This window comes from Pecten maximus, chromosome 10 (genome assembly GCF_902652985.1).
Source record: "Pecten maximus chromosome 10, xPecMax1.1, whole genome shotgun sequence".
Lineage (NCBI taxonomy): Eukaryota > Metazoa > Mollusca > Bivalvia > Pectinida > Pectinidae > Pecten > Pecten maximus.
Genome location: NC_047024.1, coordinates 37,881,007 through 37,906,732, shown reverse-complemented (window position 1 = coordinate 37,906,732; position 25,726 = coordinate 37,881,007). Strand labels below are relative to the sequence as shown.

The window sequence follows — 25,726 nt, the reverse complement described above, 5'->3', positions numbered from 1 at the left end:
GTGGAACTGGAGAAGAAGCTTAAAATGTGTTTTTCAAGATGGCTGCCATGGCGGCCATCTTGGATTTCTGACCGACCAGAAAAATTACAACACTTGGTCAGGACCATCTCAGGATCATTTCAGGCAAAGTTTAAGCTCAATCTCACCAGTGGAACTTGAGAAGAAGTTTGAAATGTGAAAAGTTTACGCAAGGCGCACAACGACAGACGAAACATGATCACTATAGGTCATCCTGACCCTTCGGGTCAGATGACCTGAAAATTATGCAAATATAACAGAAAAAAAATCTTTAATCAATAAACAGTTGTAAATAAATATGACTGGTATCACTTAATACCTTAATTTCAGCTTTTACATAGTTTCGTCTGAAGAATATTAAGCTGATGGTCAAGTACTTTGAGGTGTCGTTTGGACAAAAAAATGTTTAGAAGTATGCTTATATTAACTTTACAACTATATACATTTTATGTTCAATTATCTAAAGTCTAGATACATAATTTGAATCTAAATTAATATAATCCTTACTTATTTTCTGAATTGATAAATTTCAGGCCCATTACCATGGAATCCGAGGATGAAACGGATGTATGGTGAAGTTTTATAACCATCACTGACAAGTTCTAAAAGGAGAGAACGGTTGTATGGTGCAGTTTTATATTAATCACTGACGAGTCTTAGAAGGATGAAACGGCTGTATGGTGAAGCTTTATATTCATCACTGACGAGTCCTTGAAGGATTAAACGGTTGTATGGTGAAGTTTTATAATTCATCATTCAGTATATACTATATATATCCCCAAATACATATTTTAAAGGTACTTATCACACCATGTCTTTCATGCTATCTTCCAATAGTATTGACCATGGGCCCTAAATAACTCACATGGCAAGTTAGAAATTACAGCAATGTTACTAAATTCATTTTTCATGTTGACTGGATGTATAATACAATAGTGATGTTTTAGGAAACGACATACAAAATATGTACAATATTTCTAACTGGTAATGTTCTCTGATGCATTGGTGAATAATAATGCAGGGTTTTTCATAGATGCATTGTCCAAGTCAGTTGATGGTATTGAAATATCAAAATATTCCTGCTGGTATTTGTAAAACAAGTTGTTGATCCTGTGTCGTATCCATAGTGTACATGGTCACATATTTCTTATTTCACAATGGCGATCTTGCTTAGGTCATTTGTATGCCAAATCTTTATAGCACTCAATCCTTGTTAACTGCTAGGAAAATACTATACATATGGGTCTTCTGGAACTTCGTTGAAGATCAATGAAGTTTCTAACATATCTTACCTATGGAAATAGGTCAAGGTCATTGCTATGAGGAAATTTCATAGCACTCCATAACAGATACTTACTGAGAAAAGACGGGTACCCTGGGTCATTTAGAACATGAGCAGAAGATTCACAAAGGAACTTTTACTATTTGGTCCCTGTGACCTTGAAAATAGACCAAAGTCATTTACACAATGAAAATGTATACCATTATGTCCTAGGTACCAGCTGGCAACATATCAAGGCTCTTGGTCTTCTGGAACTTAAAAAAAAAAAAAATTCTGGAAGTTTTTAACATATTTGACCCCTCTGACCTTGAAGACAGGTCAAGGTCATTGGTGCAAGATAATTTCATAGCACTCTGTAGCAGAAACCGACAGGTCAGAGATGAGTGCCCTGTGTTTTCTAGGAACATAGGAAGAAAATTCTCAAAAAAATTTCTCCATTTCTACTCTATTGACTTTGAATAGGTCAATTAAAAACAATAAAAGTAAAACATTTACAAAAACAACAAAATTTAAAACAGTTTGTGAGACATTTCACAGATCCGATTCCAGTTAATCACATATATTTGTCCTGGTGTTTTAAGATTCTACTGGATTTACAGCCTATCTGGGCTATGACTGTGTGGAAAGCGTGTCAAGAGCCCCAACTATATCAGGGAGTGAGTCACATATCTGTCCATTCAGTTTAGATAAAGTCCACAAACACGATTTCTTGTCCTCCTCTGTCTCATACTGAGTGAAATCAACAGATATGCTGACTGGGCGATGACTCAATGCAGGGTCACTGACTGGCCAGGGTAGGTTAATATGGTGACGATGAAGCTGTGAAGAATAAAGGGTATTGATGAAAAAATAATCTCGCAGAATATTTAACAATACACACAACTGCCCTAATCTTATTCAAATGGAATTGTTGTGGCGTGAAAACTGTCTTTGACAGGAAGGAAGAAATAATAGCAATTCATTAAATTGAGAACTGTGATTTCAGTATACAGGTAAATCTCTAATTTTTTGTGCCTTCTGTAAAAATGAGAAGTCCTAGCTGTAATTTTGATTCTAATAAATTGTGCCATCCTCTCTTGACCTTGAATTACTGGGTAATAGAACATGAAATAACACCAAACTAAAACTAATTGATCTATTAAATCCCACAATCGGAGACTCCTCATACATGATGTACACAGTAAAACACTATAGCAATTAGTAAAACAATAGTATACAAGTTCCCTGTATCAGCATGACCAAATTTGGTCATATCATAAAGCCAATATTTAAATTCTTATTTTGGAAGCAGTTAACCACTACCATATACATATTCACAGTACCACAGAATTCCTCTGGCATTACTTTCAAGGTATACAGATTTGTCTCCCCTGTGTTCCTGTTTAGATGGAGTATATAAAACTTTGGGAAATTTGACTATATTGATGTGGACTATTCCTGATAAGTCTTTACGAGGGATTTACTTATCACTGACAATAGGTGGATGGCCGATGTAATCATTTCTGGAATTTATTACATTGTATGTATTCATTTAATACCACCTTACATCTCTTATTTTATACTGCCTACCCTCTCCCTTCAGCCTACAATGTAACATCTCTTATTTTATACTGCCTACCCTCTCCCTTCAGCCTACAATGTAACATCTCTTATTTTATACTGCCTACCCTCTCCCTTCAGCCTACTATATATGTAACATATCTTATCTTATACTGCCTACCCTCTCCCTTCAGCCTACAATGTAACATCTCTTATTTTATACTGCCTACCCTCTCCCTTCAGCCTACAAGGTAATATTTCTTATCTTATACTGCCTACCCTCTCCCTAGTCTACAATGTAACATCTCTTATTTTATACTGCCTACCCTCTCCCTTCAGCCTTCAATGTAACATCTCTTATTTTATACTGCCTACCCTCTCCATTCAGCCTACAATGTAACATATCTTATTGTATACTGCCTACCCTCTCCCTTCAGCCTACAATGTAACATCTCTTATTTTATACTGCCTACCCTCTCCATTCAGCCTACAATGTAACATATCTTATTTTATACTGCCTACCCTCTCCATTCAGCCTACAATGTAACATCTCTTATTTTACACTGCCTACCCTCTCCCCTCAGCCTACAATGTAACATATCTTATTTTATACTGCCTACCCTCCCTCTCCCTTCAGCCTACAATGTAACATCTCTTATTGTATACTGCCTACCCTCTCCTTTCAGCCTACAATGTAACATCTCTTATTTTATACTGCCTACCCTCTCCATTCAGCCTACAATGTAACATCTCTTATTTTATACTGCCTACCCTCTCCCTTCAGTCTACAAGGTAATATTTCTTACACTAACCACCCCACCAGCACCCTCTAACAGTCTCAATTTCCACCACTGCTTACTTTCTCCTATTCTTAAAAGATTCCAATGACCAACCCACTCCCATGCAACTCTTTTGTGACATTAAATCTGGAGACTTTTCTTGTATCTCTAACTCAAAAGAATTCTGGCAATTTGCTTCTTAATTTCTGTAACATGACAGTAGGAAGGAAGTTACATACTAGCTACATATATTATATTTTCATTTTCTTAAAACCATGAAATTTAAACATTCCTCTCTTTGAAATCAGATTTCATAATAAACTGAACAATTACTTTTATGCTATATTCTGAAAATACAATAAATGAAATAATTCTTTGAAACCATAAGAAATGAGGGAAGTGACTAGTGATGACATTTATGTAGTGAGGGAATAATGATAATCTGTATTCTAAACAGATTGGGAATGTTCAAAATAATAAGCAAAAGTTTTTGTTTGTTTGTGAGTTAGTCACCAATATTTCTGTAATAATACAAAAAATACTGAAATACTGCATAGCCATAAACTTTTTCTCAGATATATTCAAGCTTCACAAGTTATTTACCACTGTGACAAAGGTTTAATGTATAGTAGTATACCAGTGTACAGTTAACTGCTATTATGAAGGGCATGACAAATGAACAAAACTTAACAATGACAAATATTTTTATGTATACTGTGTTACTCCAACCTAACCTGAATCGTACCTTATACAGGCTGCCTGACTCACAGTGCCATACCACGCCCTCCATACGTCCACTGTCTGTGCCCTCAAACCACGACCTCACTTCATCCAGGTGTAGTCCTGCTGGGACCTTTGCCCTAATACTCCCGTGGAGCACCATAAGATGGAGGGGTGTTGCCTTGTTCCCAATCCCTATTGATGAAGAGATAGATATAATCTGTGACCAAATAAGGAGATGTATATTTCAGAAGAAAAAAAACATAATTCAGGGATAAGTTTGTCAATTTAGTGTAATTTAGGCACAATTTTTTCATAAAATGTAAAGTTTGTTTTAATTAAATCAGTTTGTTAAAACAAAAATTGATAAACCTTTGCTTTTACCGCTCACCATAAGTTTGAGCCTATCATTTTGTCTTTTTAATTTAAAGAGAATACTGTATCTTAATCTGTCTCTATATTTAGTATAGTTTATGCCTTTAGAACAATCATATTAGGAAAATGCTATATATTTTTTTTAATTTTCTTAGTGTTAATTATACATATTTCTCTATGATGGGTGCCATTTTATACATTTTTGTGAAAAACAATGTATACACCTGGTGTTGTTCCTTTACTGAGGTATGATTTATATGGATAAGTTTGTGAATCGGGTGTACTTTAATTAGAGACAGAATTTTAATGAAGTATTGAAATCAAGGACTGGTTTTTCAATGTAGAATTTAGAGATCATTACCATAGGGATTGGCATTGATGTGGGTGCCTATTAACTCTGCTGTGGTTCCAATCAACTCCGACAGATTCACCAGTTCCACCTGTAGTTCTCTCCCTTCATCTGTCTTTTCTCTGTCAGAATGAAAGTCAGCAGTTTCTATGATTATTTAAAATTACCCCTTATAATAACAATAACACTTCAATAAGACATCCTTCAACCAGGAAATCTTTCTAATTTCACCAGCAAATTTTACTATAAACCTGACCTTTTTAAGACATCACTGCAGTCCTAAGACTTTGAAATATTCCAAAACTCACAAGAAAATGTATCTCGCTTCACTTGTCAATCTGCCTAACCTCATAACGCAAGCTACTTTAATTTGCAAGGAAAAGAACAAAACAGATAAAGAGCAGAGTTAAACATTTTGGTACCTGAGGACTAGTCCAATGCTATGTGTCAGATCAACAGCTGTCAGGTGCCAACAGTGCTGACGAGAGCTTAAATCAACAGGTACCCAACCTGTGTGAGGAAATCATTATTTGTATTTGATCAGTGAACTATGAAAAATACTTAATATTAAAATTTCATTTGTAACGTTGGAAACTAAAACATGATGCAGGTGAACATTTCTGTACAGTGTAAAAGCAGACACCAGATTACAATAATAATCATCTTATTATATTGTTAATAAAAGCAATTTGAGTGGGGGCTCACATACAAAATGTAGATATACATCCATGTCCCACCCATCACCAATAAAACAAGCATTCTGGGTATTGCTAAATTATTCAGACAATTTACAAATTTTAATATCAGCACCTAGAAGTACTATTAATATCAAAGAGGATATTGTTGAATAATTTGAACAATGACCACCAAAATCAAATCACAAGTTACTTAAGAATTTTATAATGAAATGTTATGGTATGAATATGAACTAAATCTGTCCAGAAAGTTCAGAAGACATATTAAACTCAAGTTGTTTTTTTTTATTTCAAAAGTGGTCAGATGTGACCTGTCACTCACTATGGTTAACCTTGACCGATGACCATCAAAATATAATACATATAATCAGGTGTATACCTTGATGGTGAAACTTAATGGTGTGAATATCTACTAAATCTGTCAACAGATATAAGAGATTTTCAACACAAATTATATCACAGATGGATGCACTGACAAAGTGATTACTATGTACCCCACCCCCCTCTTTTTACTAAATGGGAGATATAATCAGGGACTAAAATTCTGGTGTACCTGGAATGTGTCCATTGACATCTGGTTGTGGCTGTTCGTTACTGATTGGAACACCTGATGCTGGTATCCAATGATCTGGTACATCCTGTTGTATTTGAATTAAATAACAGCTGTTAAAACAATTTTACCATTATACTAAGATTTTAAAGTTAGAAAAATACAGATTTGTTACAATGTTTTACATTTGAGATACCTATAATATTAGTTATAATATTTGTGTGAGTATATGGATACACTGAATGAAACGTAAAGATACAAATGTCATGTTTTCTTACATTTCAAATAAAATGATCCCTACTAGTTGAATATACCTAGAGTTGCCTTAAAGGTCCAGGATTTTCACTGTCAATGCATTTGAAGGTCCCTCTATTCTAAACCCCATTATCATCACGTCATTTTTCTGAACAAATTTTAATTTGCCAACAATATTTATAACAAAATTTTCCTGAATGATCTAACCTTAAAGTCGCCAGGAATTTCCCAATGGAATGTGACCTCTGAACTTTCTTCAGGGGCAAGTCCAGAGTCTCCCTGTCCTTGTCGTCGCTGGGTCTGGAATTTCTTAAAACGTTTTTCCGCTGCCTTATTTGGTTTTCTGTCCAAGCGAGCCCACAACCAGGGTTTACCTACAAGGTTTGATATAGTTGGTAACTGGTTCAAAACAAATAGGATGCAGACAAAACTAAGTATATGATTATACGCTTAGTTTTGTCTGCATTCTATTTGTATATATACATAATAAAAAGCAAGGTCAAAATGATTATCAGTTGAACCTCTCTTTAAACATCACATTGCTTGACCAGGTACAGTCTGAGAAGGTCGACAAATGCTTAACTGACTACGTTAACTCTCTGTTGACGATAGTAAATATTACAGGCTTAGGTTTCTCAAGAAGAATTAAAAAGTATGATCCATCAAGTGCTAGAATCAAATATTTTAATGCAAGTGTATTTACTCACTTCTTATAATGTTAAACTAACAGTTTGGAGTGGATGCCCCTAAAATCTTACTCCAAAAATGTACAAAGCTCAAAAACAGGCAGCAAGGTTGATTTTAGATGTTCCCTTTGACACTCCATCTGTCGATATGGTTTCTGTTTTAAACTGCATGGTACCAAATGTTATGGAAATGATTTTGTAGTTACAGAATGTCAGAGTTGGAACAAGTTACCAAATGAAATTAAAACTCTACAACCGAATCAGATACTATACCATCTGGCACTAGAAAATGGAATACCATTTTCAACAACATAGATAACCAAATGTGGGGTAAAATATATAAAATGCCTTTCTGTGTTACAACAAATACAAAATTACAGTGGTTTCAGTTCAGAGTAATTCACCATATACTAACAACAAACTCATTTCTTTTTAAAATTGGACTAGTTGTCTCCCCTTTATGTATACTATGCAACTCTGAGCCAGAAACAATAACTCATATATTATGAGAATGTGAGGAAGTGCAAAGATTAAAGTTTTGACACATTATTGGAAGCTCTTTTAATTCAATTCTCAGTAAACAAAACATCTTTTCTATTTGGCCTTTGACATCAGAATTTCCTTCCTAGTAATAGAGTGGATAATGAAATCATAATTATCATAAAGCAGTATATTTATAAAATGAGATTTTTGCATAAATCTTTAAATATTAATGCTCTTATTAATTTAATAAAAGATAATTATATGATTCAAAAATACATTGCCACTGGCAAAGATGAAAAAACAAAACTTAAAAATGAATGGAGAAAATGGGAAAAACTAATTAAGTCATAATGCTTAATTCATCTGATATAATTTTTTATGCTTCTATGTATTTATTCATTTATTGGTACTTGTACAAGTATCACTGTGTTTTTCTCAGCCTCAGCCCTTCAAAAAGCTGAAATGTTATCTATGTAATATAGTTCTATAATGTGAAATATACCTGAACATCTATTTGTGTGAGTGTTTGTTTAGTACTGTTCCTTTATCTCCATCTCGCCCGGGCCAACCTACCCTATTTCTTTTTCTCCCATTTCTTTATGCTTTCTTTCCTCTTGTTCTTGTTATTTTTCCTTGGCAGTTATCAATTCCAATTCCTTTTCTCTTATAAATGCAATGTAATGTACTTATTGTTTTTTTTAAATCTGCATTTATTTTCTAAAAATCTTTTTGTCACTTAATTAATTTCCTTATTTCAATTCTTTACTGATATCTCATTAATTCTCATTCATTATGATCCATAAATAGTAGAGAAATGTGTGTTTGTTTCTTTCTTTCTTTGTCATGCTGTGGTATGTATATATTTATGGTATATACATGGAAATAAATATGCCCCTAGCAGAGATTTCCCTAGTATAGCCTATGTATCTGTCACTACTATTTTAGAATGTTAGATCTGACCTATGTTTGTTTATGTATGTATGTTTGTGAATATACAAATAATATATATATAGATAGGAGTATTTGTATTTTATGCACTTTGCATTGATGAAAAACTTGAATAAAAAGATCATTATTAAAACATCTACAAGCATTGCTTCCTTTAAATGTCTCTTACAGAACACAAATGATTCCTTTCATCAAAAACAACTTCTTATGCTTAAGCTTGCTCTTTATGTTTGCAATAATTATCTTAATCACTGCGTTGTATATTCTAATCATAAATGATTTATGACAGTTCCTGAGCATACATTGCTTTAGATGTATGTAATAATGCTGAAATTGAAGCTATAATGCTGTACTGTATTTTAATTATCCTATATTGACTAATTATGTCAGTTTTTATTTTTTTGCTATATTAGCATGTACAAATTACATTAGGTAATATATGCCATTCAACTGACACTATACTTATGCATGAGACAATGAAGGTAAATGTGATATAACTTTACTGCTACTTATTTTGTCAATATATACAACTTTTAATTAACAAATGTATTTTACTAAAAAGATAACCAATGCGAAAGATTAATATTTAGCTAATCATGTATTTCATCGTCAGAAACTAAAGATTATCAATATTACTGTAACAGGAGAGAAAAAATGCATGGCCAGACAGGGGTTAGAACCTGGGACCTCCGAACACTAGACGGATGCTCTACTAGTTGAGCTACCTGGTTGCCAGCGTTCATTCCAGTTCAGTTCCGCTACATTCCTCCCTCCTTCAACAAAGTCTTCAACCCAAAAGACACAACCGAGACCATATACCACCTCTGTGGGTATTTAGTTGGAAGCCATATGTAATAGGAGAGGAAAAATGCACGACAAGACAGGGTTTGAACCTGGGACCTCAGAATATTACTAGCCGGATGCTCTACCAATTTTTCTACCTGGTCGCCGGCGTTCATCCCGGTCCAGTTCTGCTATATTACTTCTATTATAGGTTAATTCAACATAAACCTTCTTGGAATTCAGATTTCAAATTTCATACCTATAAGTCAAGAACATAAAATTAATTGTTTCGTATTTAAGGAAAGACAACATATTTTTTTGAAGATTAAGTAATTGATGATAAACCACGCTTATTACCTTGAAATTCTGATATAAAGACACAGGTACCGTCCAATTTCTCTGTAGGGATAGCAGTGGCTATGCCATCTCGTATGGCCGCTTGTCTCACTGTGTTAGTTGCCACCACATTATACTGTTGGTATGACCTCTTTTTCGATGGCTCATTCAGGACTGTTGTCTCAAACACGCAGGAAATCTTCTGCTGTACCGACCCCAGTCCTGACATCACAGTAGTTTATCAGCCACTTGAATTGGATACAGATAATATTGTAGCTTCAAGTTAAAGTCTAGATTGTTTTTGTTAGGAGTTTTGAATGTCCTTGTAACTTCCCGAATCGCATATAGACAGACCTCATTTAAATTGAAAGTGATATCAATTAATATAAGAATTATTAATATACCTATAGACTTTGTAGCTGAGAGTCATGACACGTCCCACCGATACCTGTGAATAAGGTGAATGCCGACGTAACACTCAGGGCAATACAAAATAATTACGCAAGTCGGTAACGACACAAGTTCGGCTATTATGAATTATCAAATACAGCACAATGCAACACCATGTAAAATATGAAGAAATAACTAAGGATAACCGTTAACAAATAATACCCGAATCACTTCACACTTGACAGATGGGCGCATCCATGTTGAGAGTTCGAAAACAAGGGAAGTAACTCCAGTTTAAACAAAAAGGCCCAATGTGTCTGTATCGGTCATATTTTTAAAATCTTGGGTTTGGTTTGGTTTGTTTTGTTTATCGTCCTACTAATAGCCAGGGTCATTTAAGGACGTGACTGGTTTCGGAGGTGGAGGAAAGCTGGAGTGCCCGGAGGAAAACCACCTGTCTATGGCCAGTACCAAGCAACTGCCCCACGTAGGTTTTGAGCTCGCAACCCAGAGGTGGAGGGCTTGTGATAAAATGTTGAGACAACTTAACCACTCGGCCCCCAACGTTATTGGTCTATGGTTATTGAATAGAAAACGTTTGAAAAATCATGTTAACAATGTACTTTCAAAGCTAGTCATGGGATCACAAACTTCAGATATTATCCCAATTCCGGTATTTAAATTAGTTTCGCATACAAAATATGTGTACATGTACTTCAGCTAGCTAAATGTCTCTGGCTATTTTGTTCCGATACCAAGGAACTCTTCACAAGTTTTTTGCCATGGTAAATACCACGAGTCCATGACTATGTATTCTGGTTATGCTGAAGCAGCAATTATGTCAACATACATTTAAACCATGCAGCCTTAAAAAGTGACCATGTCATTCATTTCAACAAACTTGCTCTTCATACCCTCAATACTACTGGCCTAATATACCCCAAAGCTATTCTTATTGTGGAACTTTTTGGGCGACATTTAGAAAATGAAATATTTAACACATGCTACTTTGAAAAGTAAACAAATCTGATAGCCCTTCATCGCAGCTTTTCTGGCAGATGAGCTTAACATTGCACAATGTTTTTTTTTGTCTGCATACTCCTGGTTCTATATTTATCTTCATCTTGACTTTGTTACATCTCGGAAAATTTTGCCTTCTGGATTCGGAGATAATCTCAGAAAAGTGCTACAATGGCGGGATGGCCAGATACCAAAATTGTTGTAGGCCTGGAGTTATATATAATATTAAATATATTATATAAAGAACAAACGCCAAAATTATACTGAAATGCTTCAAGCACCATTTAATGACACAACTTCCGACACAGAAGTGACCAATCACACATGTAAATACTCTTACACAGTTCTTTCATTCTTTGATTCATAAACAAGGTACATATTAACACATGTTAACCATATAAACAGTACCATTATATAGTCTTACTGGAATTCTTACAGCACACAATGTTGTCCATCTAGTACATCTAATGTCCTGTGTATATTTACATATGAACTTTGTACTACACGATAATTATTACCAGAAGCTGAACAATATCAGCACTACTAACAAATACAAATATACATGTCATACATATATATATGTAAAAACAATTGTGTACCTAAGGCCAACATTTTACACAACTTCCTGTATCCAAAACTTAAACCTAATCAATGAAGATAAATATACATGACTGCATACATGTAAATTGTACTATTCAGGTCATATTTGGCGAGTCTCGAAATAGTTCAGGATATATTTTCCTTCACTTGTGAAAAAAACAAAAACAAAAGGTTTGCTTCTGCTTCCCTTACTACTCAAGATCTTAGTGCTAAGCAGGCAATTTTAAGTCATAAATGCTATGTTACCTTTGTAAAAATATCTAATTTGTAAAATAAAACTTTTTGTCCAATAGAAAAAAACATTAAATATTATTAATATTGTGTTTGGCATATTAATGTTAGTTGAGTTATATATTATCTAATAATCATTCATTGTTTATACACTGATGTATACCCATATATTTGTTACATTTTCCTCCATCGCAAAATACACATTTGTTACAGTTACCTCCATTGCAAAATACAAAAATATTATAAATACATCTTAGTACATGAAATGAAAGTTCCTATGCGAGATACATAATTGTGCAACCAAGCTTAAGCAAAGCCACATCACAGATGAATCCTCCTGAACACTGTCAATGAGATTAGGGAGCAGCACACTCCTCAGCTGCCAAATACTTAATATTGACATTCACAATGTCCAGAATTACTTAACTAAATTCATGTAACCAAGAGATCAATGGCTTAGAGTGGACATATTCTTCCAGTCATGAGTCATCATTTGAAAGTTTGATATTTTTTTTTTCCATTTCATTCGAAGGCAGTGTTTTCATTTTGATTTGTAAAACAAGATTAAAATTTTGTTGTGACTTTGAACCTACATCTATATTATCTAAGTGTCATACTATCACTATATTAAACAATATCACACAAATAAAAAGAACAATAATTATGGTGAATGAGGGGAATTCAAAGTAATCAATGGAAATAATATAAACAGTTAATGATGTAAACATGCACATTTTAGCAGACTGTTTTATAGCTGATCTTGTGCCAAAAAAAAATACATCAAATTATGATAGAATTTAATAAAAGTTTTGATATTATTTTGTATTACATACAATGTGGAGGATCCAATACATACATGCACCATCCTGCTAATAACTTAATTAACAAGATGAGAGATGTGTGCCGAAAATCGACTGCACTAAAATATGCATGTTTACTTGACCTTGAATAATAGTGACCTTGACCTTAGGTCACTAAACATGGACATGGTTGAGATAATGATCAGAAGTACTTCTTTGTGATCATGAAGATCTTATGAACAAGCCTGCTGGTGTGATGACAACAGATTTCTCAGTCACTTTGACAATGAGGTGAGCACTTAAAACACAAACTCTTTCAGTCTTAAATGAAAATATTTCACTTGTCCTACTAGCCATTTCAACAAATGGTCAAATGAAAATGAGAAACAGATCTGGTCAAATAGGCAGTTATAATCATGACCTGGGCTGCACTGAAATGACTATCTCATGATGGCAGTACATGTATATGCAAATATCATACATTTATTTGCAGCTTAGGATGCCAAATATGTCTTCAGATTTATAAAATTGACAGTCAACATTTGGTTATGATTATGACCAAATCTAAGTATTCCATTCTCAACATGTCAAACTATGTCCATCATCTCGGAATATCTTGAGGAGTATTTTAATATCATGATAAAAATATAAGGCTCTGTTCAAGTCACCATGTGATGATACAAGTTAACCTTCCCTACCGTCAAGGTTTCCTAAAACTTTTTTGACCTATCGACTGATGGAAAATCGGATGGCTTCACAACATGAGAAAACCTATCAACTGCAATAGAGAGAAAAAGTAAATCCCAGTCAAATGGTTGAACCTTTTTGGAATAACTTGTCTGGGAAGAGCTAACAGTCATGCTTAAACGTGTTCTTGATAAAGATAAAAGGATGCAACTCCTTTGAAATCTTTTAAAATAAAAGACAGGTATCAGCCAGGTATTAAATCCGTCAGGTTGTTACATCTGGATTCACTGTGAATATCGACCAAGCCTTCCATGGTCATGACATATTCCATAAAGGTAGAGAAGAGTAGTACAAAAAGGTACAAAATGTTAAAGCTTTGGAGCTTCAGCGAGATACAATAATAGTAAAAAACAGTGAAGACTTCAAATTGCAAGACCAACAATTATTATCAATCAATGATAAAAACTTGTTTTAAAGCAATTTGATTTTTGATAAATGCATAATCTGCTGTATCTATCAGGTTCATATTTAATAACATGATTATTTCTGAAGCAATGAAGAAATATGTTATACAATTTGTATCATATAATTTGCTGATCATAAAACAATAGAAGTTAACTTTAGATTTAGCTGTATCTATCTAGCATTAAACCCATGCTCAAGTGAAGTTCAGTTTAGAATTCTGAGATATTTGATAAAACTGTGTAATGTTGATTGCTGAGTTGTGATAATTTAATTTTCCCTCTGCTTTACTAGTCCGTGCTGAGCAAAGAGTTACATAATATATTCTGGATTGTTGATGCAGTTTTAGCTACTCCAGATCCTGTAGGTTGATTGTTGAGCCTGTAACAAACTCCACTGTTTGTAGGGTATGCTCACTAATGTCACTTCCAGATGTTTCATTGAGCGATGAAAGGTCAGATCCTAAGGCAGTCTCTTCAGAGTAAAGGTCAGGGGTCGGGGGGTCATCCTGAAAGAGATTGTTATCTAGATTTGAATATTCAATATTATAGCACAAAAAGAAAATAAACATTGAGACAGGATTCAAAAGTATGATTAAAGGGTTGTATATGCTGAATTCTTAGACTGGACACTGAACACATCTCCATGAAATATTGCTGACAGTTTTACATGTGAAATACAATTGCATTTGTAATGGAATATAATTCCTGCCAACAAACCAGTAAAACTAATCCTACCAATGAAATAGTGCTGCAATGATACGCTTCCCTCATGACACGTATCACAATACATTTATTTCGCAAATAATCAAGAAAATATATTTAACACCATCTGTTTCAGTTTATACATGAAACCCAAAATGTTTCTAAATATGTGATTGAAATGAAGCAGGTAGTTCTTTCAATTCAAAACAGTCACTCAACAAAAGCGGTTCTGCCACCATGTCGGTGTTGGGACACACATATAATCACACAGAAAACTGTAAATGGCCTGTTTTGGAAAACCGTGGGCATATCGTGATGCAAGAAAAAAATACCATGAACCAAACAGTGCCATTTACACAGCAATGTTTTGTCCTACAGATTACTGTTGCAGAACTACGACAAGTGATGTGAGAGGCTTACTAATCATTCTGTAAGTTACCTATACATACCTGTAACAGTTGGGTCTGTACATATAAAACACCAGTTTCAGGGTCACGGAAAGTTATCCCCCTTGATGTCATGCTGTTTGATGATGAGTACGACATTGTGGAAGTTGGCACATTAAAATTACTCTGTTGTTCATTTGTTGTATCTGAAAAAAATGCCACAAATATTCAATCATAATCAGTGTCAGTTGTCAATTTAATTTTTGATAGCGATTTTAACATTACCGGATCTCATGATATATAACATAGTAATTTCTAAATGCAGTCAAAATATAAAGTTCACAAACAGAAGCTTCACATATATTTTTCGTTAGAAGTGTTGCAGAAATGTCTGGTAGACTGCCATCCAATGATACATATCTATTTTTGTAGTACATTGTACTTCAAATGCAACACTTCACTGGACAAGATACATATTTTAAAGTACAGCATTAAAGTTTGGGGAACAATGCTACTGACAAACTTTGGTATAAAAATGTCAAGTTAGGTACAAGACCTTACATCAACAGTTGTATGCAACACCCTGTCTTCCCAAAATACACTAGTACGGTACATAAAAGTTTATTTTGATGACTTTATATTTGGATGAATTAGTATGGAAGTCCTAGGGTGAACAAAAAGTTGACTCCCATACCATATGTCTCAATTGAGATGCTAATTCTAATATAAACTGATAATGAAATATCTAGATTATAAACAGTAGATTCATGAAATAATTTGTTACAATGAACTTAAATACCTTGGAATGAGGACTGGTCCACTCCTACTGAGGACACTTTCTCCCGTAACAGCTGCCGTCGCTTCCGCGCTCTGTCACTCAACAGATGGTTGCTACGGAAGTCTGTTCTGGCTGAACCACTGTTGTTTTCCTGTAGGACCCGGCCAGCTGAAGATTCTGCTTCTGAAATTAGGCAATGTCAAATTTACATCTTAAAATCTTAGATAGCCTTCTTAAAACTTTAAATTTTCCATTTAACACCAGATGTTCATCCCACCAGTTTTTCAAAACTGAGTCTATCAAAATATTATATACAATGTATAAGTAATGGCAATACAAATCTACTGAAGTATTTGAACAACTATATCACTGTGGAATTATGTACAAAATTTAATCAGTCTGTGTTCCTCAACAAATGTTTGTTTGTTTGTTTTTATTTTTAACGTCCTATTAACAGCCAGGGTCATTTAAGGACGTGCCAGGTTTTGGAGGTGGAGGAAAGCCGGAGTACCCGGAGAAAAACCACCGGCCTACGGTCAGTACCTGGCAACTGCCCCACGTAGGTTTCGAACTCGCAACCCAGAGGTGGAGGGCTAGTGATAAAGTGTCGGGACACCTTAACCACTCGGCCACCGCGGCCCCAACAAATGTCAACTGTCTTGGCAGTTATATAATAGAATCATGGTGGTTCATAGGAGTGTAACTAACCAGAAGACATGGCTATCTGTATTTTAGGGGAGCTCTCCTGATGCTGGTCTGAGGATGTAGTTGGCTGGTCGACAGAAGATAAAAGTTGATTCAACACAGCAGGACTAATCTGTTGCATGGTCCCCGGCTCATCTTCAGCACTGGATACTGTGGTAGCTGTGGACATTAAAAATAACACTCAAATTTCACTGGAATTTGAATTTGTCTTCATCTTGCTGCAAATCTTGATAAATAAAACATCACTCTTTTGTATTCAGTAGCAGACATTGAATTTCAGATCAAAATTTGGTGCATTACTTTTGAAATTAACACTAGTAAAAAATGTGTGTTATTAGATTAATTTACTGATTTTCCATTTGTTTTGCTGCTTTACTTCTTGCTTTTAAAATTGCATTGAATACTCTGCACACTTTGTGACTTTATCTTTGTAAATTTTGTGAAAGATAAAGCAAGCACTGGAAACATCAGTTTTGTTGCTCTACTTCTATTATAGCACTGTTTAAATTAACAGAATAGTTTTAATTCATGCTCTATATTACTGTATATTTGTAAACAATAAAAAGAAAAATGTAAATGATAGCTTACTTGATGTGATGAATTCTGATGGGTCAATGAGTATTGTGTTTGGAGATTCTAGGCTGTCATTAGGCATAGCATTACTGACGGAAGAAACTGAAAAAAAAGGTTTTAGGTTAAAAGACTCATACTTAGGTAAATTAGACTTTTCTTTTTATTATCAATAAATATTTATAGGTTGTGACACCAATTTGGTATGTTCAAGCCTATCCATATATCTGTTATAGCCAATTTGTCACGAGGGAGTAATGAGGTTTTTTTCCCTCGAATATTTATATATAAATAGAATACTCCTTCTTATAGGTGTTAATCATTTGGACATTGTCAGTGTTGTCTTGAATATTCATTGATTAAGAAATTCAAACAAGAGCACATCATCTGTAATGCCATACCAGCAATGGCTGCTTGAGCCTCAGCCATTTCTTCGTCCGTCTGAAAGCCTCCAATGAGAAGAGTGGTGAAGTCCATTTGTGAGACATCACTGTTTGCTGAAATGTGTTGTTTGACAATGTGCTGACGTAGTGTGACCTTGTTGGAATATTTCTTTTGGCATCCATCCATGGGACAGTGATAAATGATTTTCTCCTCCGACTGTTCATGTTTCTTCATGTGGACATATAAGCTGCTTTTTGCAGTGAATTTTACTGTGCAACCTGTGTGTTTAAAATGTTGCTAGTGTAACAATATCATTAAGTTAATGAAATTGAATAGTATAACGCTTTATGCTTCATTTTCTCAACATGCTCCCTCATCCCAAATAAATAATGCAAACTATCACCTCCTCATCCCAAATAAACAATGCAAACTATCTATTTCAAATGTATTTAAAATGTGATAATGTTAAAACGGTATGAATATTGATAGCCAATATAGTGTTGGCCTCTCTAGGCAAGTCGAACAGACTTTATATTTGGTAACCAGACTTATTGAAATTAGCACACCTGCACGTAGCTTTTTGATTAAAAGATGAATCTTTTTATACAAGTTTGTTATCAAAGATCTCTTTATATATTTTTCCTTTGGATACACTGAATTTAGAAATTTTATGAACAACACACACTCCTCTCTGTTAAATTAGATTTCAATCTATTGATACAGACCTTCAACAGGACAGGCATAGGGCTTCTCTCCTGAGTGTGTCATCATGTGGCCCTTGAGATGCTCTGCCCGCATGAAACCCTTATTACACTGTTGGCACACAAATTTCCTCAAGCCAGTGTGTTTTGCCTGGTGACGTTTTAGCTTACTGGCTGTTGCAAATGCCCAGCCACATCCCTACAAACAGTTGTTGAACAATCTGAATAAATTCAATTCATCTGTAAATACACTCGCTGAGAGGAAATAGTTGTACAAAATTTTACACATTCACTCAAAACTCCTCTTTGATAAAATGGAGAGAAAAATAGATTTCAGTGGTTTTGGTCAGTTGCCCCAAGTTGATATACTGGTATAGCATTATTCCTCAAGACAGATCTAAACAAAGTTTGGCGACTGACTAACTTCTAGTATAAGATTACTGTAGCTAATGCTAAGTATAATTGACATCAGACAGATGGAAGACATTTCCTGCTAAATTACTGTAACAGAAGTATACAAATAACTCAAAATCATGGAGCTGGTCACGCATTGTACTGTGGTATATAGACAATAGTGTATTTTCAAAAGCATGAAACGCCTTTTTATGTGCCACAGTGGTCTATCGAGTGAACAATACTATCAAAACTATTATGACATATACCTCATATCGGCAAATGTAAGGTTTTTCCCCCGTGTGACTCCTCATATGCTGTTTCAGCCTACATATCTTGTCAAAGACTTTGCCACACCCTTCAAACTTGCAAGTAAGGTCTTCACGCTCCTGTGTATGGACTCGGGGATGAGAGCCCATACAATGGGCAGAGAAGAAAGTCTTGTCACATCCCTCTACAGGACACCTGTGTAACATACGTTTATTAGAGTTCTGTTACGGTACATACAATAAACACATAGGGAATTATGTTCATTCATCCAATCACTTTTTATTCTCAATGGGTTGGAATGTGGAAAGCAGTAGTGTCTGATATCAGACAGTCACAAAATTGTCTGGGTAGTAAAACTCACGTTTAATAGGGAAACCAATCGTATAATTAAGGATTGAACTGCTTTCATTTGGAAGTTATGGGCTGATGAATGCCAACTGGACAAAGGCAAATTCAACTAGCGAGCTTCATGTTGAATTTGCCTTTGTCCAGTTGGCATTCATCAGCCCATAACTTCCAAATGAAAGCAGTTCAATGCTTATATTTACATTTGACAACGAATTTGAAAGACTATATCCAGGAATTTTACTCTGATAATGAATAAACAAATTATTATCGTCAAAGACGGAACAGCCTTTTCAACAGCCATCTTTCATTATCGCTGACGTTACAATTATGACGTCACTATAATAATGACGTCATAATAAAGATTTGGAAGTTATGGACTCATAACTTCCAAGAGAGCTTGGTGAAGTTATATAGTGGGGCTGTAGTATAAATGTAAATATTTTATGCTAATTTCCTTATGAATATGAGTTGTGTGAAATATAGCATCTTACACTTATGTTGATGCCATATCAAATCATTAAAACATGTGCAATAATTTGATAGGGCACTTGGCACTCACATCAAGCTGGTGCTGTATCAAGATATTGAACTCCTTTAAAAATTCAAAGTGACATGGACATTCATGTCAGAGTGTGTATCTATGCAATATGAATGTAAATCATGTCCCGTAAAACTTTCTTTATAAGACAAAACAAGCTTGATAGACAAAGGCCTGCTTCTTTTAAATTTATTGGAAATATTTCAAAATCCAAAGGCCTGCTTCTTTTAAATTTATTGAAATATTTCAAAATCCTGTAACACATTTTGGATATATAGTGAACCTTTTCCTCTAGTCCTGTCAAATTCATTTTAACTTGCAGTACAGGGTTCTTACTTGTAAGTTTTCTCCATACCGCTGTGGCACTTCATATGGAGGTCAAGTTGTCTCTTGGTGGCAAATTTCTCATCACATCCTTCCTCTGTACACACCTCCACACACGGACGTTCGTGGAGTCGTCTATGGGAGTTCAGGTTATACACAGTGGTAAACTTCTTATCACAGCCTTCAAAATCACACTGAAAGTTTAATATAAGAGAAAACATTTAATAACAAGATTTCCTTTATAACTTAAATTTCTTTTGTCCATAAACTACAGTACAGCTGTAGATGTATGAAAGTTGTTTTTATAGGAAATTACATTTCAGCTGGGTTTGTATTGCCTATTTTGTTTTCAGAATATTAGGATTAACAAAATGATTTGATCACATATCATTGCTATTGAGAAAACATCTCCCCTACTGTAAAACTTTAGTATTTAAGTTTGGAAAGGACATTTTTGTGAACCACTTCTAGCTTTACTTTAATGGTTCTGCAAAAGTGAAAAGGGGAGCATAAAATTTGTATGCAGAGGCTTATTTCAGATATATTCAGTAAATCTTCTGAAGCTCTGCAAATGATATACTTACAATATAATCCTTTTTCCCCTGATGAGATTCCCCATGCCGCTTCAATTTATACAGCGTTGTAAATGCCCATTCACAGCCTGGCTTTGAACACTGGTAAATAATTGGAATGTTAAACTTTTATTAAGAAGGGAATTTGATCAAATGAAGAGTGTTAATGCAAAATGTGTCAATCTCTGCTAACAGAAATTTCCTGAATACCAGCAAAACATCCAGGTTTTTTTCCCCAATAGAGCATCTTGTCAAACGAGACAGGTTACACTGTTACAGTTGGTCTAGATCGACAGGTCATTAGAAAACACAAATTATCGTATGTTTTCCAAATCCAAACTCCAATTTAAAATCTGGTCTTTTATGATCAACATTAAAATTAATTTGAAGGTCTCGGGTGCAGGACATCAGAGGACAATAACACCAACATCGTTAATTATTTTTCTAATCATTTTCATCATATCACAGTGCTCCAAATAACTTCTTAAATCAGGGAGTGATGTACTCCCTCTGACGAAGGACAGGGAGTAATCCAGATACTTTTGAGGTCATTGTACGCATGCTTAAAATATACAACACAACAATCTACATGGTTTTCTTTTCTATCCCTACATACTTTACAAAATAAGATCTGTATGTCACCGTCTCTCAAAAATTCCAGATACAGAAATGAATGGCTCTACGTTTTTGTTGTCGTTGAATGAATTTTGACATGTTGTTACTTTTACAAATAATTAATAATTAATACCTTTGCCGATAATCCGGCTTTCATTGACAGATGATTTAGTTTTAAAAAATACTGTTAGCAGACACCATCTTAAGCTTGTTGTCATTCACACAATGTGCCTCATGTCATTTGTGATCTGAGTCAAGAGAGTGCTTAGAAGTACTCGCGGTCAGACCTATAGCGACAAACAGAACCTGGAACATCCATCGAAACGTAAACAGTTACGCTGGGCATTGTCAGTCAATAAAATGTCTCGCACATCATAATAAATAGTACATGAACACATTACTATTCCATGTTAATTTTCACAGTAGCTTGTACGTCTTGCGTCAAGGTCTTAGGCATAATGCTTCTTCATGGGAGTTTTGTGTATGTTTTCTTATTTCAAGGCCTAAATTACGTTTGTAAACCTCTTATTTGGAGCACTGATATCATATTAATCAAGTTAAGGTCAATAATTTCTACTAGTAACTTTTTCTTTATCCACGTTTCATTTTTTTTCTCACTTTAAATGGCCTTTCTCCAGTATGTCTCATTTGATGGACTCTGAATTTGGACAGCTTCTTGAAGATCTTCTCACATCCCCTTTCCCCACACATATAGTACTTTCTGGGTGCTCCTTGACCTGCCATGGAACCCATATGGACATCTGGTAGCTACAAATAAGGAAACATATTTGAGATTGGAAAATCAAAACGAAAAAAAAACAAAAACAAGAGGCCCATGGGCCTTAACGGTCACCTGAGATTTGAAGTATTTCAGTTAATCTAATTGACCCTTTTGAGCCCACCCATCAGCCCCTAGGGGTCAGTCAGGGCCAACAGGTGTATACCATTAAGCTGTCATCCAATGCTGATAATGTTAACCAAGTTAGAATGAATTCCAATAGAAATCAAACAAATAATTGTCAAAAATGTGATTTCCCTATATAAACTATAGTAAAATTTACCCCCTCCCCAGGGGCAAACTTGTGACCCCAGGGTCATGAAATTCATAACATTAGTAAAGCACCATAAGACCCTTCCACCTATGAAGAGTATTTGATTCTATCTTAATTGGGTTTTGAAAAGAAGATTTTTGAAGTTTTAGTCAATTTGACCCTTTTTAGCCCCACCCATCAGCCCCTGGGGGTCAGTCAGTGCCAACATGTGTATACCATCAAACTGCAATCATAAGCTGATAATGTTAACCAAATTAGAATGAATTCCAACAGAAATCCAACAAATTATAGTCAAAAATGTGATTTCCCTATATAAACTATAGTAAAGTTTACCCCCTCCCCAGGGGCAAATGTGAAACCCCTGGGTCACGAAATTCACAAGTTTGGTAAAGCACCTTAAAACCCTTCCAACTATGAAGAATGTTTGATTCCACCATATCTGAGAGTAGAGAAGAAGATCTTTGAAGTTTTAGTCAATTTGACCCTTTTTAGCCCCGCCCCTCAGGCCCCTTGGGGGTGGGGACCATATAATTCACGATTTTGGTTGACCTTTAGCCATAAAAGCTTCCTGCCAAATTTCATTGAATTTGGTTAAGGGTTTTTTGAGAAGAAGTCGAAAATGTAAATTGTTTACGGACGCACGACGACGGACAAAAGGCAATTAGAATAGGTCACTTGAGACTTTGTCTCAGGTGACCTAAAAAGTTTTACTCAGCTCTCAACAATAACTCCATTTTCAGGAAAGGAAATTTCCCTCAAATCTTGATACTGATTGGCCTTTTCCCCCTAAGTGCTTCAATTTTCATCAGTCTTGATCAAGCAACAGTCTAATATTTATACTTATAGATCAACAAATACTATATAACCATAAGCTTGGTGTAATATACCTGTTGTAAGTGAATCTGAGGTGCCTGTTGGATGACGTTACCACTGATAGTTCCCAGCGGAGATGACATGAGGATTCCATTCTGCAAGTTCAGTTTCTCATAGTCAGATGTGGGCAGAATCAAATAGCCTGAGAAATGTAATGAAAAAAATATCATTGAAAAAAAAGGCCTACCTCTATATTGTCTCATAGAATGGAAAATAAACAGTTTTATTGAACCAAGTGTTTTAACAACGATTCATGCTAGTATGAATGTGTTTGTTGGAATTGCCCTGTGAACAGCCATAGTAGTAGTAGGTGACTACCTCACTGGGACTGCGCTATTTGACTATTGTCTATACCCATGACCAGATATATAGATAAGTCTCATCTATTTCATTGTGACTATCTTATTGGACTCTAGAGCTTGTTCATTCCCCAAGTTTGACTTGTGACTTTTTTCTCTTCCGTTTTGAAAATCTTAAAATTCATGCAGAACTGAATTTTAACAAGTCAAAGTATGACACACAATGTCATAGTACACACAATTAATCATTTATTTTTGTGTGTCCACTGCAGTACTACCTATGCTTCAATAAATTCCATATACTGTATGGAAATACCTCCACAAATTGTAAAGAATTAGATTTTGTCAATATTTCATAATTCATTGTTCCAGCTAAGCTCAAAATCTGTGTGAATGCGTACTAAAACATATATGATTTATATGTAATTACCTCTACAATATTTGCAACCATATTGTTCAAGCATACATGTACCTTTTAGGACGCAATGTTAACTCAAAAGTAATAATAATAATTACAAAATAGAATTATACCCCTCCCATGTTTTAAAAGTGCAAGCATAAATGCATGTCTGTCCAAAAGTTACCTGGAGTACAGACAATTATTTGTTAATTTCAGTTTAAAAGTGATATAATAACCTGTTTGGACTGGAGCTACAACATTACTGTCCATCTGCTGGGGCGTCTTAATCTGACTAGGGTCAGTAACAACATGCTGCAGTGCATTTGGCCGAGACAGTGGCTCCAATGCATTCGTGGCTTGTGTCAGATCTGCCGTGTTTATGTGGTATAGCTGTTGACCCTGGTTTGTGTTGACTAGAATTTGGGTAGAATTGGACATTTTGTCTGTAGATATAGATATTGTTGCAAGTTTAAGGTTGCCGTCTGACGGAACATATGCCTCGGCAGGTGCCACAATATGCTGCTGCGACAAGGATGTCCCGGATTCCCCAGATTTCTGCACAACAGACACACTTTGATTTGAGGTTTCAACATTAGCCCTGTTCAAAACTGATGTGTCAATCAGCTTATTTTTACCATCTAACATAGTTGTCAATGATTGTGTTAACTGACACTTTCCAAATTCATTTCCAATGTCTTTTAAAGTTGATCCATCTTCTATATGAACTATTTGAATAGCATCACTTTTAGGTCCAACTGACTCCTCAAATTCGATGCCTCTATCAGGCATGCTTTCTAATTCCTGGGGAGTCATCAAAGTATTGTTTCTATCTGAGTCCAACTGTAAACCCAGATTTTCCACGTTAAGCTGCTTGCCTTCTGTCCCCATGTTAGGGTTTGTGAGGTCATCCAGTGCATCTCGGTGCTGTGTCTGAAGCATGCTTACATTTGATACACATATGGATGGAACAGCTAAGCTGCTCGTTTGTCCCTCACAAAGTTGACGAGTAAAATTAAGCTCTCCATCCGAAAGAGGAATGGTCGCACTGTCAGCCTCTGGCAGCACCATCGTTCCATCGTCAGGCAGTGGGTCGCTGTCAAACAAGTCCCCAACACTGGCGTCATCCTGATTGCTGCTAGTAATATCAAAGTCAACCGTTTCTAAATTTCTACAACGTGATTTCAACCATTCGGCATTATTTTCAACGACAGCTCTCTCGTAACTATCCAAATCATCATCAGCCGACAAAAAATGCAAGTTATCTTCGGCGACATTTTTCCCGTCGATTCCGACGCCATCTTGAATTATCTGACTATCTTCTGTAGGCTGGATTGTGTTCAATTCTTCGTTTTTAACCCTAAAAGTATCGTCTAGTCCAATGTTTACATCCAACCGACTTTCATGTGGTATTCCATGGGGGCCGCCATGTTTTTGCCCAACCAGTCCCCCTTCACACGACATGTTAGGGCCCCGTTCTTCACATCCATATGGGGTTCGCCATTACCGTCCAAAGCGCAAAGGACTCTGACGTCACGAGTTCACGAACCCGAGATACTGGATATATAAACCAATAAAAACGATACATTATTGTAGTCTGGGAACATTTGAAATACACGAGTACATTGTGTAGGTATCACATCGTCGGTGTGTGTATCGACTCAATTGTCCTGAGATTTTTAATTAAATCTAATTAAATTACTTAACTAAAAATGTTCAGTCTAAACATGAACAGGGATATCGATGCGGACGCACATTATGTAGATACATGTATATACAGGATTGGAAACTCCGCCAGTTTGGAGACCAACGTAGCGTGCGCTTTTGTA

General features: G+C 35.3%; 2 protein-coding genes across 4 annotated transcripts; both read right to left on the bottom strand.

Annotated features, from left to right (window-relative positions):
- Positions 1 to 272: 272 nt before the first annotated feature.
- Positions 273 to 10,467, bottom strand: LOC117336153 (uncharacterized protein C12orf29 homolog). 3 transcript variants are annotated; one of them, XM_033896538.1, is made up of 9 exons: positions 10,411 to 10,450; positions 10,203 to 10,246; positions 9,820 to 10,046; positions 6,770 to 6,936; positions 6,311 to 6,395; positions 5,485 to 5,572; positions 5,075 to 5,184; positions 4,364 to 4,533; positions 273 to 2,119 (listed from the first exon to the last, which is right to left on the bottom strand). In XM_033896538.1, exons 3-9 carry the CDS (start codon positions 10,025 to 10,027, stop codon positions 1,910 to 1,912), a joined length of 1,038 nt encoding a protein of 345 aa, XP_033752429.1. In that variant the 5' UTR covers positions 10,028 to 10,046; positions 10,203 to 10,246; positions 10,411 to 10,450; the 3' UTR covers positions 273 to 1,909. The 3 variants fall into 3 exon arrangements, with proteins under 3 accessions (XP_033752429.1, XP_033752430.1, XP_033752428.1); XM_033896539.1 differs by lacking the exon at positions 10,203 to 10,246 and having other exon boundaries at positions 10,411 to 10,467; XM_033896537.1 differs by having other exon boundaries at positions 10,203 to 10,453.
- Positions 10,468 to 11,466: 999 nt separating this feature from the next.
- LOC117335587 (zinc finger protein ZXDC-like) lies at positions 11,467 to 25,407 on the bottom strand. Its single transcript, XM_033895681.1, has 13 exons — positions 24,137 to 25,407; positions 23,216 to 23,343; positions 21,895 to 22,044; positions 20,674 to 20,763; positions 20,102 to 20,283; positions 18,879 to 19,074; positions 18,241 to 18,415; positions 17,533 to 17,793; positions 17,150 to 17,236; positions 16,565 to 16,720; positions 15,878 to 16,039; positions 15,142 to 15,284; positions 11,467 to 14,496 (listed from the first exon to the last, which is right to left on the bottom strand). Exons 1-13 carry the CDS (start codon positions 25,359 to 25,361, stop codon positions 14,338 to 14,340), a joined length of 3,114 nt encoding a protein of 1,037 aa, XP_033751572.1. The 5' UTR covers positions 25,362 to 25,407; the 3' UTR covers positions 11,467 to 14,337.
- Positions 25,408 to 25,726: the final 319 nt, after the last annotated feature.